The 13,427-nt window shown below is 41.7% G+C and overlaps 1 protein-coding gene across 2 annotated transcripts in view; it reads right to left on the bottom strand.

Moving 5' to 3' along the window:
• trappc8 (trafficking protein particle complex subunit 8) overlaps positions 1–13,427 on the bottom strand; it is a 32,168-nt gene that overhangs the window by 5,308 nt on the left and 13,433 nt on the right. For both annotated transcript variants that reach the window (XM_084722410.1, XM_084722411.1), the window contains 21 exons: positions 13,145–13,319; positions 12,780–12,933; positions 11,310–11,403; positions 10,789–11,051; positions 8,637–8,752; positions 8,397–8,547; positions 8,083–8,183; positions 7,784–7,889; positions 6,672–6,803; positions 6,292–6,516; positions 5,575–5,680; positions 4,987–5,181; positions 4,720–4,883; positions 4,518–4,592; positions 3,987–4,086; positions 3,494–3,651; positions 2,254–2,687; positions 579–735; positions 394–490; positions 188–256; positions 50–108 (listed from right to left, as the gene is read on the bottom strand). In XM_084722410.1, the coding sequence (XP_084578536.1) occupies positions 50–108; positions 188–256; positions 394–490; positions 579–735; positions 2,254–2,687; positions 3,494–3,651; positions 3,987–4,086; positions 4,518–4,592; positions 4,720–4,883; positions 4,987–5,181; positions 5,575–5,680; positions 6,292–6,516; positions 6,672–6,803; positions 7,784–7,889; positions 8,083–8,183; positions 8,397–8,547; positions 8,637–8,752; positions 10,789–11,051; positions 11,310–11,403; positions 12,780–12,933; positions 13,145–13,319 (3,131 nt within the window). The remainder of the gene's footprint in view (positions 1–49; positions 109–187; positions 257–393; positions 491–578; positions 736–2,253; positions 2,688–3,493; positions 3,652–3,986; positions 4,087–4,517; positions 4,593–4,719; positions 4,884–4,986; positions 5,182–5,574; positions 5,681–6,291; positions 6,517–6,671; positions 6,804–7,783; positions 7,890–8,082; positions 8,184–8,396; positions 8,548–8,636; positions 8,753–10,788; positions 11,052–11,309; positions 11,404–12,779; positions 12,934–13,144; positions 13,320–13,427) is intronic.

The raw sequence follows: 13,427 nt of genomic DNA, 5'->3' as shown, positions 1-13,427 counted from the left end.
CAAAATGAGACCAAAGTCAACAGACTACAACATTTTGCTTTCAATTTACCCGTTCGTTTCCCAGATTCAGGTCTGCAAAGGTGTATTTCTGTACAGCATCCGAGGTAGCTACAAATAGACAAAACACACAAATCAGAACTATACATCTATGCAGATTGATGTGGTTTGTGTTTTGTGTGTGAGGTACCTTGGTGGGGCTTGCATCGCGTGGCCCTGAAGCACAGCTTGGCTCTTTCTCTGCTGGTCAGTTTACAGTCTGGAGGGGAGGAGAGGACACAGACAGAAGCTGGGACTGATACTCACATCAAACAGGTTGTTCTCCACTCGTGCTACACACAAGAATAAAAGGACGAACTGAAATGAAGCACAGATAAGTCAGTGTGCTGCACACACCTTTATCCTTGGCGGGGTTGATACACTTGTGGAGACGCCAGTGTTGACTGCTGCTGGACACCTGAACGATGTGGAACTCTCGCACGCCAGCTTCACTCTGGGAGCAGAAAGAAGGCAGATTAGAACAAGTGGCAGGTTGTTCAACTCGACACCAAAGAGCTGATTGTTTTATGTGTGTGTCTCACCGTGTTGATGTTCTCCACATCGATGAAGACCAGCGTTCCACCGCCACCTTTGTCGTCCAGACTGTGATGTGGAGGAACACTGCTGCGACAGGCCGACGCCTGCACACTCAGAGAGCGGCTGGCACAGATGAACACTGTGTGACGTAACACCCGATGACTGACCAGGAACAGAGAGGAGACAGAGGGAGAGATGATGGACATGTATAATCTACACACGTCCTGCAGTCTGAGCTGTACTCACTGCTGGGTTCAATGAAGAGAATTCAGCTTTCTTAAAGAGTGTCCTTTGTCAAAACTGAGTTATGTACCTATTCTCATTCTGTGAGGTGTTTTTTTAGTTTTAGTTTTAGAAGTTTTATGCAACTTTGGGATTTTTGTTTAGAAAATAAAAAGGCCAATCAGCAATTAGAAGGCACACAAGAGGACCAATTTTATCGATGGTCTCATGAAGGACAGCAGTACAGGCATGTTCAATCTTTTTAAAATCATTTTACATCTTGCTGAGGGGTAGATTTCAGCTCCCTAATGTTAGTCTGCAGAATCAAGACAGGACCACTAACAGATATATTTGCCTGTGGCAAGAATAAGGGTTATAGACTTAAAAAAAAAACAAAAACAAACCTGAGTCTATCCTTTAGCTCTTTCCTCTTAAAGTTACGTTAGTATTAGCTGCCAACAAGGTGGAAAATTAGCACCAGCCAAATACTGGTAAAATATGAAAGTGGCAGGTTCATTTCAAACACAAAATCATTTGTGATTGAATTTATCACTGAGTGTCTGGTAATTTTGAACATCTATCCGTCAGCGGCTAGTAGATGTTCACATATTTTGAGTTAATTTCTCACCCCGGCTCCCAGACTAACATTAGAACACTTGCTTTAGCTGGCTAGCGTAGCAGCTAACAATGAAAATAAACTACTCAGAAGGATCTGTAACGATCTGCATACTGATGTACTGCTGCCCTTCAACAACTAAAGAAAAAACTTGTGAAAAATGATAACATGTTACAGATGCAAAATGTCATTTTATAAATGTTAAGCCTTAAAACTTATTATATAGTCTACATTTGAAGTGATGAGGTCTTGAGCACAACAAAAATAATAATTCCATTCACCCATCATTTTTTTCATTCCCTTCTTCCTACAATAAGTCATATAATTGGTGTATCAGAATCAACATATCTGATAAAAAAAAAAAAAAAAACTCATAAAAGTGTCATAGAAAGCATTAAAAGTAACTTTCATCCATGTAGATCCTCTGTAACAAAACTTCATGTGTCATTTTCCTGTATGAAAGTGACTCGTCCCACATATCAATTTTGCTCTTTGGAATGCAAAAACTTTGAAGCTCAGTATTTCAGAACTACTCAGAATGCAGATAGAACCCTAGAATAACCCTAGAAGGGGATGACTTGTGCAGTGGAAATAGCCTCTATGATAAACTGTGAGAACGATTCTACAGAAATCATTTTGACTCTTTGCTCAGGTGTGTCAAACCCCTCAGAGCCATGAGACACAGGCTGGTACATACATAGTTGCTCCATATTGATCATATTTCCTTATTATGAGTTTTTCCACTGTGATAAAGGCTGCTAATGTTAAAATAGGTGGTTTGTACCTGTAAATAATATTATACGTGTGATCAAGCCACTTCATATCCCTTCAGTTATTTGTACCTGATTTTGTTTCCTTTCTCCGTGCTCTCGTAGTAGAACAGGAAGTTGATTTCATGGACTCCCTCCTGGTCTGGTCCTCTGAGCCACAGAGGCAGCTGGGTGGACTCCCCCGGCTGCAGCGTGCTGCCTTCTATCGGGATCTCCACCACGCCGGAAGGCTGGCTGAAATCCTCTGCAGAAACCAACATCTCAGTCGCCACTGAGCCGGGCTGGAAGGGCGTGGCCACGGTCTTATAGGCCGAGCTGTTTTCGGCCGAGGTGGGGCTGACGGGCGTGACGGGCGTTGTGGCCTGGCTGCCGAAGGTGAAGAAATCCGGGTGTGTGGACACGACGCGGAGGCCACACAAGGCAACGCCGCTGACATTACAGAACTCAACATAAGCCTTTCTGATCTCACCGCAGAGCAGAGCAGTGGGAAATTGCAGGAAGAAGACCTGACAACACAAATACAGTCACGCACGTTCATTAACAGGCAGCACTGGCCTAGACTTTTATTTTATTTCATTTTTGCATTTTGTTTTTGTGATGGTGTGTGAGCAGTCCAGAGTAGAGATGCAACGATTATTTTTATTACTACGAAATTAATCCCTACTATTTTGATAATCGATTAATCCGTTTGAGTGATTTTATGAGAAAAAAGAAGTCCAAATTCTCTCATTTCAGCTTCTTAAATTGAATATTTTCTGGTTTCTTTACTCCTCTCTGACAGGAAACACTGATCAACATTTTTCACTTTATGGACCAAACAACTAACTGATTAATGTGGAAAACGATCAACAGATTGATCATTAATGACAATAACAGTGACAGAAAGGACTTGGACAATAGGTCCTAACAGGATGTAACAACATGGCATCACAAAATTTATGCCCACAGTGTTGAGTCACATTTTTAAAAATGGTATGCTAAAATGCTAAAATGGTATCTAATATCAATATTTTTCAAGATATTGTATTGAAATGAGAAATTCCAGTATCATGACAACACTATGAGACATCACTGAAGTTTTCAGTGCAGAGCTATTCAGAGCAGAGACATACTGAAAGTGAAAAGGCATTCCTCATTGTTAAGCATACATTGGGCACACGTATTATCCAGGACAGCATTAGAAGTCATTTGCATTTAACGATGGTCTCAGCACCAATAAATAATCCATCAGACATATCCTCAGTCTTTAGATTGATCACACTCTGTTAGCACTGCAGGATCAGTGTCTCTACGCTGAGTGAGTGAATGTTACCTCCATTAGGGGCATGGGTGGTGTTATGATGGGGTCCAGACGTTGATCAGGACCGTGTCGAACCGACATCTTGTCCTCTTTGGTCTGGTTGAGTCGAGGACCCCGAATTTTCAGGTCCTGTCTGCCACGGACCACCATCATATCCAGCGTCTGCTGGCCTGTGGACAGGAGGACATCACACTGTGTGTTAATATGGCAGCAAAATGCTGAACATCCTGGATCATATTACTTTCTTTGATATTTTTTTTTTCTAAAGAACGTGACAGAAAGAAGAAAAAGCAAAGCAAACACACACTATCATGTCAGTCAGCTGCATGTTTTAAAATAAAGGACAGAGACATAAATTTTCTCTCTTCTATTATTTATCATTTATATGCATGCTTAGAAGTGATAAACAATGAATAACTTTGTAATAAATAAACAATAACAATAAATTAAGTATCAACTGATACTAAAGAAACAAAAAATAACTTAACATCTCTGTGTGCGTTACCTTCGGTGCTGGTTTCTCCAGAGGAAGCTGCAGCCAGATTGTACACCACACCTACGATGTTCAGCTGGCCTGTTCTGTGTGGCAGCAGCCTGAGTCGAGCCTGAGGTCAAAGGTCAGAGTTCAGTCTGAAGATTTTTATGAGCCAAGAAAGGTACAGTGCTATATTTTAACACTCTTTTTGAATTTCTATTGCCAACTGCCTTTTCAAGGGCCCATTTAAATGTTCAGTTATTCTCCTAGTTTCTCCAAGAATGATTATTGATTATGTCTCTACATCAACCCTGAATCCATGTTGAATCCACCCTTCCACTAGGATCAGAATTATCCTGATTCTTAGCATCAAAATGATGATGATAATAATAACAATAAGACAACTCTTAATAACACAAATCACTCTGTTGATCCACAATCTGCTGTCTGCTGGGAGATCTCAAGATACAAGATACAGAGGCTGCTTATCAGGATGCTGCACTTCACATCAGCAGTGGTCAACACACTACAGTTCATGTCAAAGTCATGTGAGCATCTTACCAGTTTGGTCTCCTCTGGACCCATATGAAACTCTTGGATGACCTCAGTGGTCACAGTGTCGTCTTTCTGTGTCATCTGTAAAAGTAAAAAAAAATATTGAAGAGACCACAGAAATCCTAGGCTTGTTTTTATAGCATCTATCCACCAAACTGAACAAAAATCACAGTTTTTTATAAAGGAAAAACACGGCCTGGTTACCCACCCCTTGAGCGAGGGTCTCCTCATTGGTGATGGTCAACTCTTCAGTCTTCTTGTCCTTCGATGTAGGTGCACCATCAGCAGTGAACCTCCAGAGGAGCGAGAGGCTGGACAGAGCCAGAGACACCTTCAGAGGGTTCCTGAACGTTACCTCCACTATGATTGGCTCTGCAGAGACAGAAAGAGGGCTGTACTTTGGACTGATTAAGTGATTAATAGTCTGGGTGTCATTTTAACTACAGTTCCACTGTGTGTGGTGAGGACCACTTACCCTCCACCACAGCCAGCGGGTGGCGCAGGTTGTCCGTCTGGCTGTTCAGGCAGCACTGGGTGGGCTGGAAGTTCACTGGGCAGACCCCCCGGTTGGCTGCAGCCACAAGCTGTTCCTCCAGCTGGCACCACATGGCTGCCAAATCCTGGTCATACTCCTGGTCCAAAGAGACATGAGTGGCTGCCTGCTTCTCCCCTGCACACACGCAACAACAATAACAGATATTATTATTGAAATTAGCACAGTCAAGACCTGGATTAATGGCAGAAAATGAATGAAATTGTTCGAAGTTGTGAATTCTTGCCTGAGATAAGGGTGTTTTCTGGTACAGAGCCAGTTTGTAATTTTTGTCATTTTTATAGGATATTTTGGTGGGACATGATTATAAATGTTAAAGACAGGAAGAGAACTAACAAATGAGCACTGTGAATGAGAGGGGCACATGCTACTACACCCCATAGTCAATCCACTGAAGCAGTGTGTGTCTGTGTGTGGCAAAACCCTGACAATGCAGCAAGAGAAAATGGTCACGGGGGATGATGATGGGATGATTTAGTCGAGATCACAACTGACTAGTGAGCTTGTTACCTTCAGCGAGGCGGCGTTCATGTCCAAAGTAGACCCTTGTGGCTGAGCTGTGGATGCAGGGCAGAGGCAGCTGGGGAAGGCTCACTTCATTTCCCCCAATCACACTCTGAAAACACGCACATACACGGTTAGTTGAGTGTTTTTTGCCTCTTAACCTATTTTTATTTTATTATTTTAATGTCATTGATTCATTAGTGTGCTTTGCACAGACACAATATTACCATTCATCATAACTGTTATTCTTCCATGTGTTTCTTGTCATTCTATTCCTTTCACACTGTTGCGAGCACATATGCAAAAAATGCAAAAAAATCATACTGCTCAATCATGACTGAGTTGCTGAAACTATTCTCAGAGTTCGGCCAGATTGCATGAATCTCAAAAGAAGATGCAAGATTTAAGATCAGTTCAGCTGCAGAGATGAGCTCCAACATTTTTAACCTGTTAAACAGGCACACCAAGAAATACTAAATTACAAATGCGATGTGATTGCAATTTCAAGGAGATTCAAGCACTTAATCCAAAATCCAAGCAGGTCTAAAACCTTGAAAAAAACCACATTATATTTCCAGTGTTTCGCAAGGATTGTCCAGTACCCATCTGATCCCTGATCTGAGCTGGTGGACATGTGTAGACTGTTTGACACAAAGTACTATAGTCTGTTTCCTGTAAAATCAGCTGTTTAATCATAAAGACAAGAATGCAAACTGTAGTTACCTTGTAAACGTAGAGATACTCTCTGAGAAAGGCGCCCTGCTGTGTGGCCGTCTGCCTGCTGTCATTGGTCAGGATCTGTCTGAAGGCTGTCACAGCGTTCTCTGGCTGGCGGAGTGTGAAGGACTGACGGCCGATCGTGAAGTTGATGTGGTCCTCTGCTAAAGACCAGCCTCTGTCCTTGTACACCTGCATGGCTTGGCAGTAACAGCGCAGCGCATGTCTCCTCTGCATGAAGACACAGTTGAGAGGGTGAGGGACAGGAGAAAATAAGGATGTAGAGGAGTAGACTTTCTCACAGACAGGCATATTATCCCACTCACAGCTCCAGGACACCAGTGTCAAGCTGGACCAAACAGAGCAGTCATGGTTGAGAGGCTCACCTGTCCTGCTTTGCTGAATCGATGACCAGCCAGGATCATATGGAAGGCAAACTTGCGCACCATGGGGTTACGCATGTTAATAAAGCAGTGGGCGGCCTGTTCCAACAACAGAGCACTGCGCAGGTCAGAGTCCTGGACAAAAAGGAAAATAAAGGTCCAATCAGAATGAATCCACTGCTGTTTTACTTGATAATTTATTCAGGTGTTGTTTGTGTTGTCCTGTTTCTATTGTCACATGGTGATCACTGAGTCTGTATTTGATGAGGAACAGTCTCTGTCTCCTGTCTCTATCAGAGTGGCCATAATCAGCCAATTTATATTCTCCGCTTTGTGTTGGATAACAATTTAGTCTACTTTGTTTTTTATTTTGTTTGATTTCTCCAGTGTTCCAAATAAAGATCTTTTGATTTATTCATAATTAGTCTTATTCTGCTGTGTTTTTTAAATCAGTATTGATGGGAGCTCATCAGCTGACTGAGGCGACTTTTGTCTGTCTTGCAGTGCACATGATGATGACCATCATGACCACAATTACACTACTTTGCAAATGGCATTGTAGAATAATTTGTGTCCACAATATAAAAAGCAAAAATCTCATTTAGCCACCACAACAGTCAACAGCCAACAGCCAATGCAGTAGATAATGGACTACATCAGTGGTTCTCAAACTGTGGGGCACAGAACCACTGCAGGCGGAGGATGGATGACTGAGGGAAAAATACGAAGTCAAACTAAAGTGCTGTTGTTAACATGACATTTTCAAAATTAAACAGTAACTTTTGTTGTGTTTTGGTCATTCATTCCAACAAAAACAGCATTTGGGGGGCCTGCTAACTTTTTATAAGTTTATTTTTTGGGGCTTTTCGGCTTTATTTAACAGGACAGCTGAAGAGCAGACAGGAAAGAGAGGTATCTCTGTATTAGTAAATAGCTGTTATTAGTAAAAAATGCAATTCATCAGTAAATGTATCATAGTCTTACCTGTGTATATGAGAACTACTGGAGTATGGTGTACATGTGTTCCTATTTTCACAAGAGTGAAGTAAATTGTGTGGTGCACCTTGGGCATTTTAGACGTACAATGACAGGGAAAATGATGAGGCTTTCCTCACCTCGCTGGTCATCTTAATGAGGAGTGTTGCAGCCTCTGAGTATTTGCCCTGACTCTTTAGTATCTCAGCACTGAGTAAAGCACAGCGCTCAGCCAGCACCATGTTCCTGTACAGGGCAGCGGGAAGATAAAGAAAAAGTGTTAACATGCTGGATAAAAGCCACACACACAAAGGATTTCTGATAGGACATATTAAGCACCCAATACTAAAAAGACAGATTGACTTTGGTGAACCTCTAAGTGACACTGCAACAGCATAACATCTTGACTTAAAATGAAATAGAAGTAAACAGGTCATACTTGCAGACATCCCTGTATGTCTGGATTGCGGTGTCCATGTAGTGTGCTGGGTATGGTCTGGGAGCTCCAGCCTGCAGGAAAGCTGACACTGCAGCCATTTCCTACAGAAGACAGCAAGATGTGTGGACGGAACATGAGGACAGATGGAGAAATTCAGAACGGAAGGAGGAGAGAACAGAGAGATGGAAGAAAATAATCTCAGTCCTTAACATCATTAACAGTCAGATAAACAGTAGAGATGACTATTTTCCCCACATGTTGCAGCCTTTTGTGTGTGTGTGTGTGTGTGTGTGTGTGTGTGTGTGTGGTCTCACCAGTGCCCCTGCAGCATACAGCATGGCCTGGTCTGACAGGAAGTCTTTCTTGGCAGTGTGGTAACAGCTGTAGGCCAGCTCGTAGTGCTGAACCAGGAAGCACAGGTCGGCCATCTTCCTGATCTGCAGCTCAGGGGCTTCTGGGGGATATCTGACATCATAGATAGGAAAGATCAAACCAGTCATGCAGTGTTTAAATACATGGTGTGTGTGATGGAGGTGTGGTGCTGGTGAGCTTACAGAAGGCCACAGGTGCTCTTTGGTTCACTGATGCTCTTCTCTGGAACTTTCCCACCACCGAACCACTTCTTGGTCGCAGTGAACAGAGACCGGCTCAGACCTTTCCTGGAGACCAGCTGTGGACAGAGAGGCACATCATGAGTGCTAGGAGGCTTATATTTGTCAATGTGTACAAAGATCTCTACAGAGTTTTATATGTGTGAGAGAATCTGCACATGTAAATGGCTTATAATCAATGAGTGAAAAGTTGAAAAATTCAACTTCAAGAGCTGGAAAACAGACAAGTCTTCAGTTCCACCTCTAAGACACTGAAGTGCAATTATATTTTACTTGTGTCTTTTGGGGCTGGTTGCAGACATTACTACTTTTACCTTAGTACTTAAGGAAAAAGTACTAGGTAAGGTACTCCTAGGAATAGTAAACTTGCTTTACATTTTGTAGGACTTTAAATGCAGAATTTTTACTTGTAATTACGTATTTTTATTGTGTGGTAATGATGCTTTGATATGAGTAAAGGTAAAAGAAAGAGTGAAGTTGGGTGTATGGTACTGTTAGGCTGATTTAGTGAAGGTTAACAGAAGAATAAAGAAAAGTATACAAAGAGAAGCTGTAGCTGCTTATTACCCACAACCAAGAAAAGAAGGTTGGTGGCAGCACTGTTTTTTTTCCATCTTTGCCTTTGGATTCATTTGCAGAAGCATTCAACTAGCCTGGTGGGACTTATTGGACTTATACGGACATTTGCCAAAGTCGCTGCTGTCATTAGTGGATGGCGCTGAGGACAATGACTCTTGCTGGTAATGAAACATCAGCAAACTCCTTAATCTCTGCATCGTGTCGTTTCTTTAGATGTTTGCTTGTGTTGAGCAGCTACTTTTCATGATGTGATATCGGCTGTGAGGTATTGGAGTAGTTATGACAAAGTATCTGACCAATACCTGATACTAGTATAGGTGCACATCACTAACAATAATACCCCTATAATAAACCATTGATCATAATCAGTTCCTTGGAGTTACTGTAATGGGGCAAAACAGATAGTGCTATATAAATGACCACATGATAATTACTGAAATTATACACACAGTTGGTATTTTATGGTTGTTTTGAAGGTTATAGTTTGTGGTGCTGTTGAATTACATTGACTTGTTCTGACAGGTTCTATTTTTTTCCAGCCATTTATAGCATTATGGCTAAATCGTGTTGAAACTTTTAAATGCAAACTTAAAACCTACCTGTTCCGTCTGGATTTTGATTAAGAAGGGTTTATAGTAATAAACACAGATACACAAAAACAAAAACCTTAAAAATTCGAGCACAATTAGGTAAGCGTGGGTTCAGCTCTAGTTTGCTTTTAGCCACCACACCACCTTTGTTGTAAAGGCTTTTATATCTGGAGCAATTTGATTTCAGCTGTGATGTGTTCCAGAGTTGACAGAACTTAATAGAAAAAGCTGATCGTCCAAATATAGATTCATGATGTGTGCCATTTATCCTGCTCCTAGTTACTCTGTTACTGTCTTGTCTTTGAATAAATCTGAAGCTTGACTGTTGATACATTGGAAGACTAAATTCAGGAAACCAAAAAAAACTGATGAAACTGTCAAAGCTGAGAAGGTTGTGTCATTCTAATATGTGACAGTGATGCCACCAGGCAGGCTTTTAGTCCATTATGTATTTAAATCTATTTTACTGTATGCCATTATCAACACTTGCTTTTATTCTCTGTTTGAAATAGATTATATTGTCGTTATTTCTCTCTATTACAGTCTTTCATGTGTTCTGTCTTATGGAGAGTTTGTCAGTCATCTGTTAAGCACTTTGAATTGCATTAGAGACACTTCTCTGTATAATGCAATACCACTCGACAGCACAACAAGCTACATCCTCCAAAAAGACCACAGCTTAGAATCGACACCTCACCTCTGAATATCAGATCAAACCTCAGTTTAATCTCAGACTCAGACACTTCACGTTTTCCAAGTTAACTGCAGCTGGATCACAAGATGTGTCCAGTTGTTCTACGTCCATCTCTGTGGATCATGTTTTGTAGTATCTGATCATATTTCTGGGATGTGAATACATTTTGTTGCTCATTTATCACAATGAAGATGTGTTGAAATATGTAGAGGTTAAAGGTCTGGAGTCATACCTGGTCGTTGAGCTGTCTGATGTTCTTCTCTATGTGTGGCAACAGGCCTCTGAAGGTGAACTCCTGAATGAACTGCCTGATGTGGTCGTGGTCGTTGAGGGTGAGACATGCACCGTGGCTTCCCGCTCCCCCCGCCGCGCTCTCTAAGTCTCTCGCACCTTTCTTCAGGTCGGAGTTGACAGCGGGGAGGGTGTGCAGGCCCCCGGAGCTGCTCGGGGTGTCCAGCTGGAGAGGATGGTTGTCCAGGCTGTTGGACACTCCATCTGGTAGAAAAGTGTCAAAAGTGACATACTCACAACCCGTGACCTTTGGTTTTAGTCATTTTATCAAAGCTTTTGTGTGTCACAGCAACCAAACAAATGTGCAGAGGAATTAGAGGATATGATAGAAATCTGTCAGCCAATCAGCTCAAATCAAAAAGCCTCCAGTATTGTGTAGTGTGGTAGCAAGGGAGTCAGCAACTGGTTGTCTAATGAGAGGAAACTCCAGCAGTATATGAAGGTGCTGTTGAATTCACTGACCTTTCTCTGCTAAGTGATGATCCACTTCAGTTGCACTGATATTGTTCTCAACAGCAGCACTGTTCACAGCTGGAGCTACGTCCTCAAGTGTTTCCTGCAATAAGGGTAGCAATGTTAACACCAATCACGTTTGACTGAGCACATCACAGACTGATCCTCTGGCTGATGTGTTGTCGTATCTCGACCCCGCTGTGACAGAACCAGTCTGAACACAGTGTTATTGACAGAGAGAACACAGATGTTTGTGTTGATCACTGTTCAGTCACCAGATGACAAATCCTTGAGTCTGTCAACGGAACTGCCCAGATCAATATTTTTTGACTTCTAAAATTAAAAATCTCTCTGAAATTATGTGTCTCTAATCCCTGAAGCATAATGCTTGAGTAAGCATTAGTGTGTCACTTCTGTGTCACCCACGACACAATATCGTAACCTCTGACTCCAAGAGCAAGTCACAACCCTTTGACAACCTGTCAAGCAATGAACCACAGATGGCTTCAACTTGTGACTCAGCAGGTTTGCATGGAGACAAATTTCAAACTATTGTCAAAAATTCAGTTTTCAAGAAGAAATTCTGAGAATTTGTGTGCTTCATGCTTCATCTAGACAACATAATTTAATTTCACAAAGATCGATTGCTTCATAAGTGACAAACTGACGTTTAATGATGCTTTGTTTTCCACTGACTGCAATAGCTTACATGAAGATACAATTCAGACATTTTTTTAATTGTTTTTGAGAAAAAACTAATCTACCTGCCTACCTACCTCATCTACCAGGACAACAAAATGTCATTTTTTCCATGAACATCAGAGATTTATTTTGCAAGAATCTGCAGTAGCTGCTTAGACTACTGTTTACTGGAAAACATTTTAAGGCACCGTGGGCTCAATTTTTGATAAATTAGAAATCTGGCTGGATCATCTGTGGAAAACAGGAAAAATGTGGGAGGAGATGGACTTAATTAGTCTACAGTTTATGAGAAAAACAGACTGATGGACTGCCAGCTCAAAGCATGTGAATCTTTCTGCTCAACTGGGGCTACATTTTGATGTTAGTTGCAAAATTTTAGCACATATGGATGATTGTTATGGATATTTTGAGGAAGTTTGACAGAGGGCTGGAGTTTTCATGCATGGGAAGGCAGATTTCCTAGTAATAATTATCATAATGATAATAACTTTGACAAAAAAGTGGAACTGGTATTTGCTGTCTAGCTCTTCATGAGTTATGAGACTATGTCAGTGTAGTATTATAGACTTTTTGCATTGTAATAATATAAAATAAACAATTATGATAAACATGTGCTGCATGCCAGCAGGGGGCACGATGGTCCTGATCACTTGTCAGTGCTCATCAGTCAGAGGCTTCCCCTTTTTTTTTTTCCTAAAGTTGAATTTTACAGTAGCCATTGCTGATGACTCTGGGCCATGGTGAGTCCCTTCATGCTGAAGAAGCTACAGCACTCACCTGGCTGTGTAGATTATTCCTGTGCAGGTACTGACTCCAGGGGTCTGGAATCTGTTCATCTCCTTCAGCTGAGTTGGTGCGAGTGTTTATTTTCAACAGATAGCAGCCCTGAGAACCGTATCTCTGTTTCATATCCTCATACACTGTCTCTGCCCTGGAGAGGATCAAACACAAAACAACCCAAACAATACAGCAGCATGAGACATTTCTGACTGCCTTTATTTTGCCTCTTTCATTGGATTTTTAAAGACTTCTGCTTGCGCTTCTGTAATCATGTAAAAAGGTAAAACCCCCAAAACTACAAGTCACAAAGTGGCAGATGTGCAGAGACGTATGCATGTTGATACTGAAGCTTGTGTCAGTACCTCTGTTCGTCGCCCTCGCTCATGTCGTGCAGTAAGACGTAGTACTTGAGCGTGTTGGGGATGAACCACTTGGGGTTAGTGTATTCCCCACTGTGCTGAATCCTGTGTTGCTCCTGAGAAAGCTTGAGGAACTGCTCCACAGGGACGGCCTCAGTGGAAGACACTACCAGGAGGCCTGTCAGGACCGGATGTCAAGGATAATAATAATATAACAGACTGTCCCAAATCAATATGATGTGCTTAAAAGTTTGCCAGGAAGACTCTGACTACTGCTCACTATTTT

The sequence above is a fragment of the Lutjanus erythropterus genome, chromosome 7 (assembly GCF_056507025.1).
Source record: "Lutjanus erythropterus isolate fLutEry1 chromosome 7, fLutEry1.hap2, whole genome shotgun sequence".
Taxonomy (NCBI): Eukaryota; Metazoa; Chordata; class Actinopteri; order Lutjaniformes; family Lutjanidae; genus Lutjanus; species Lutjanus erythropterus.
The sequence above is the reverse complement of the archived record's forward strand: the minus strand, read 5'-3'. Positions and strand labels throughout refer to the sequence as shown.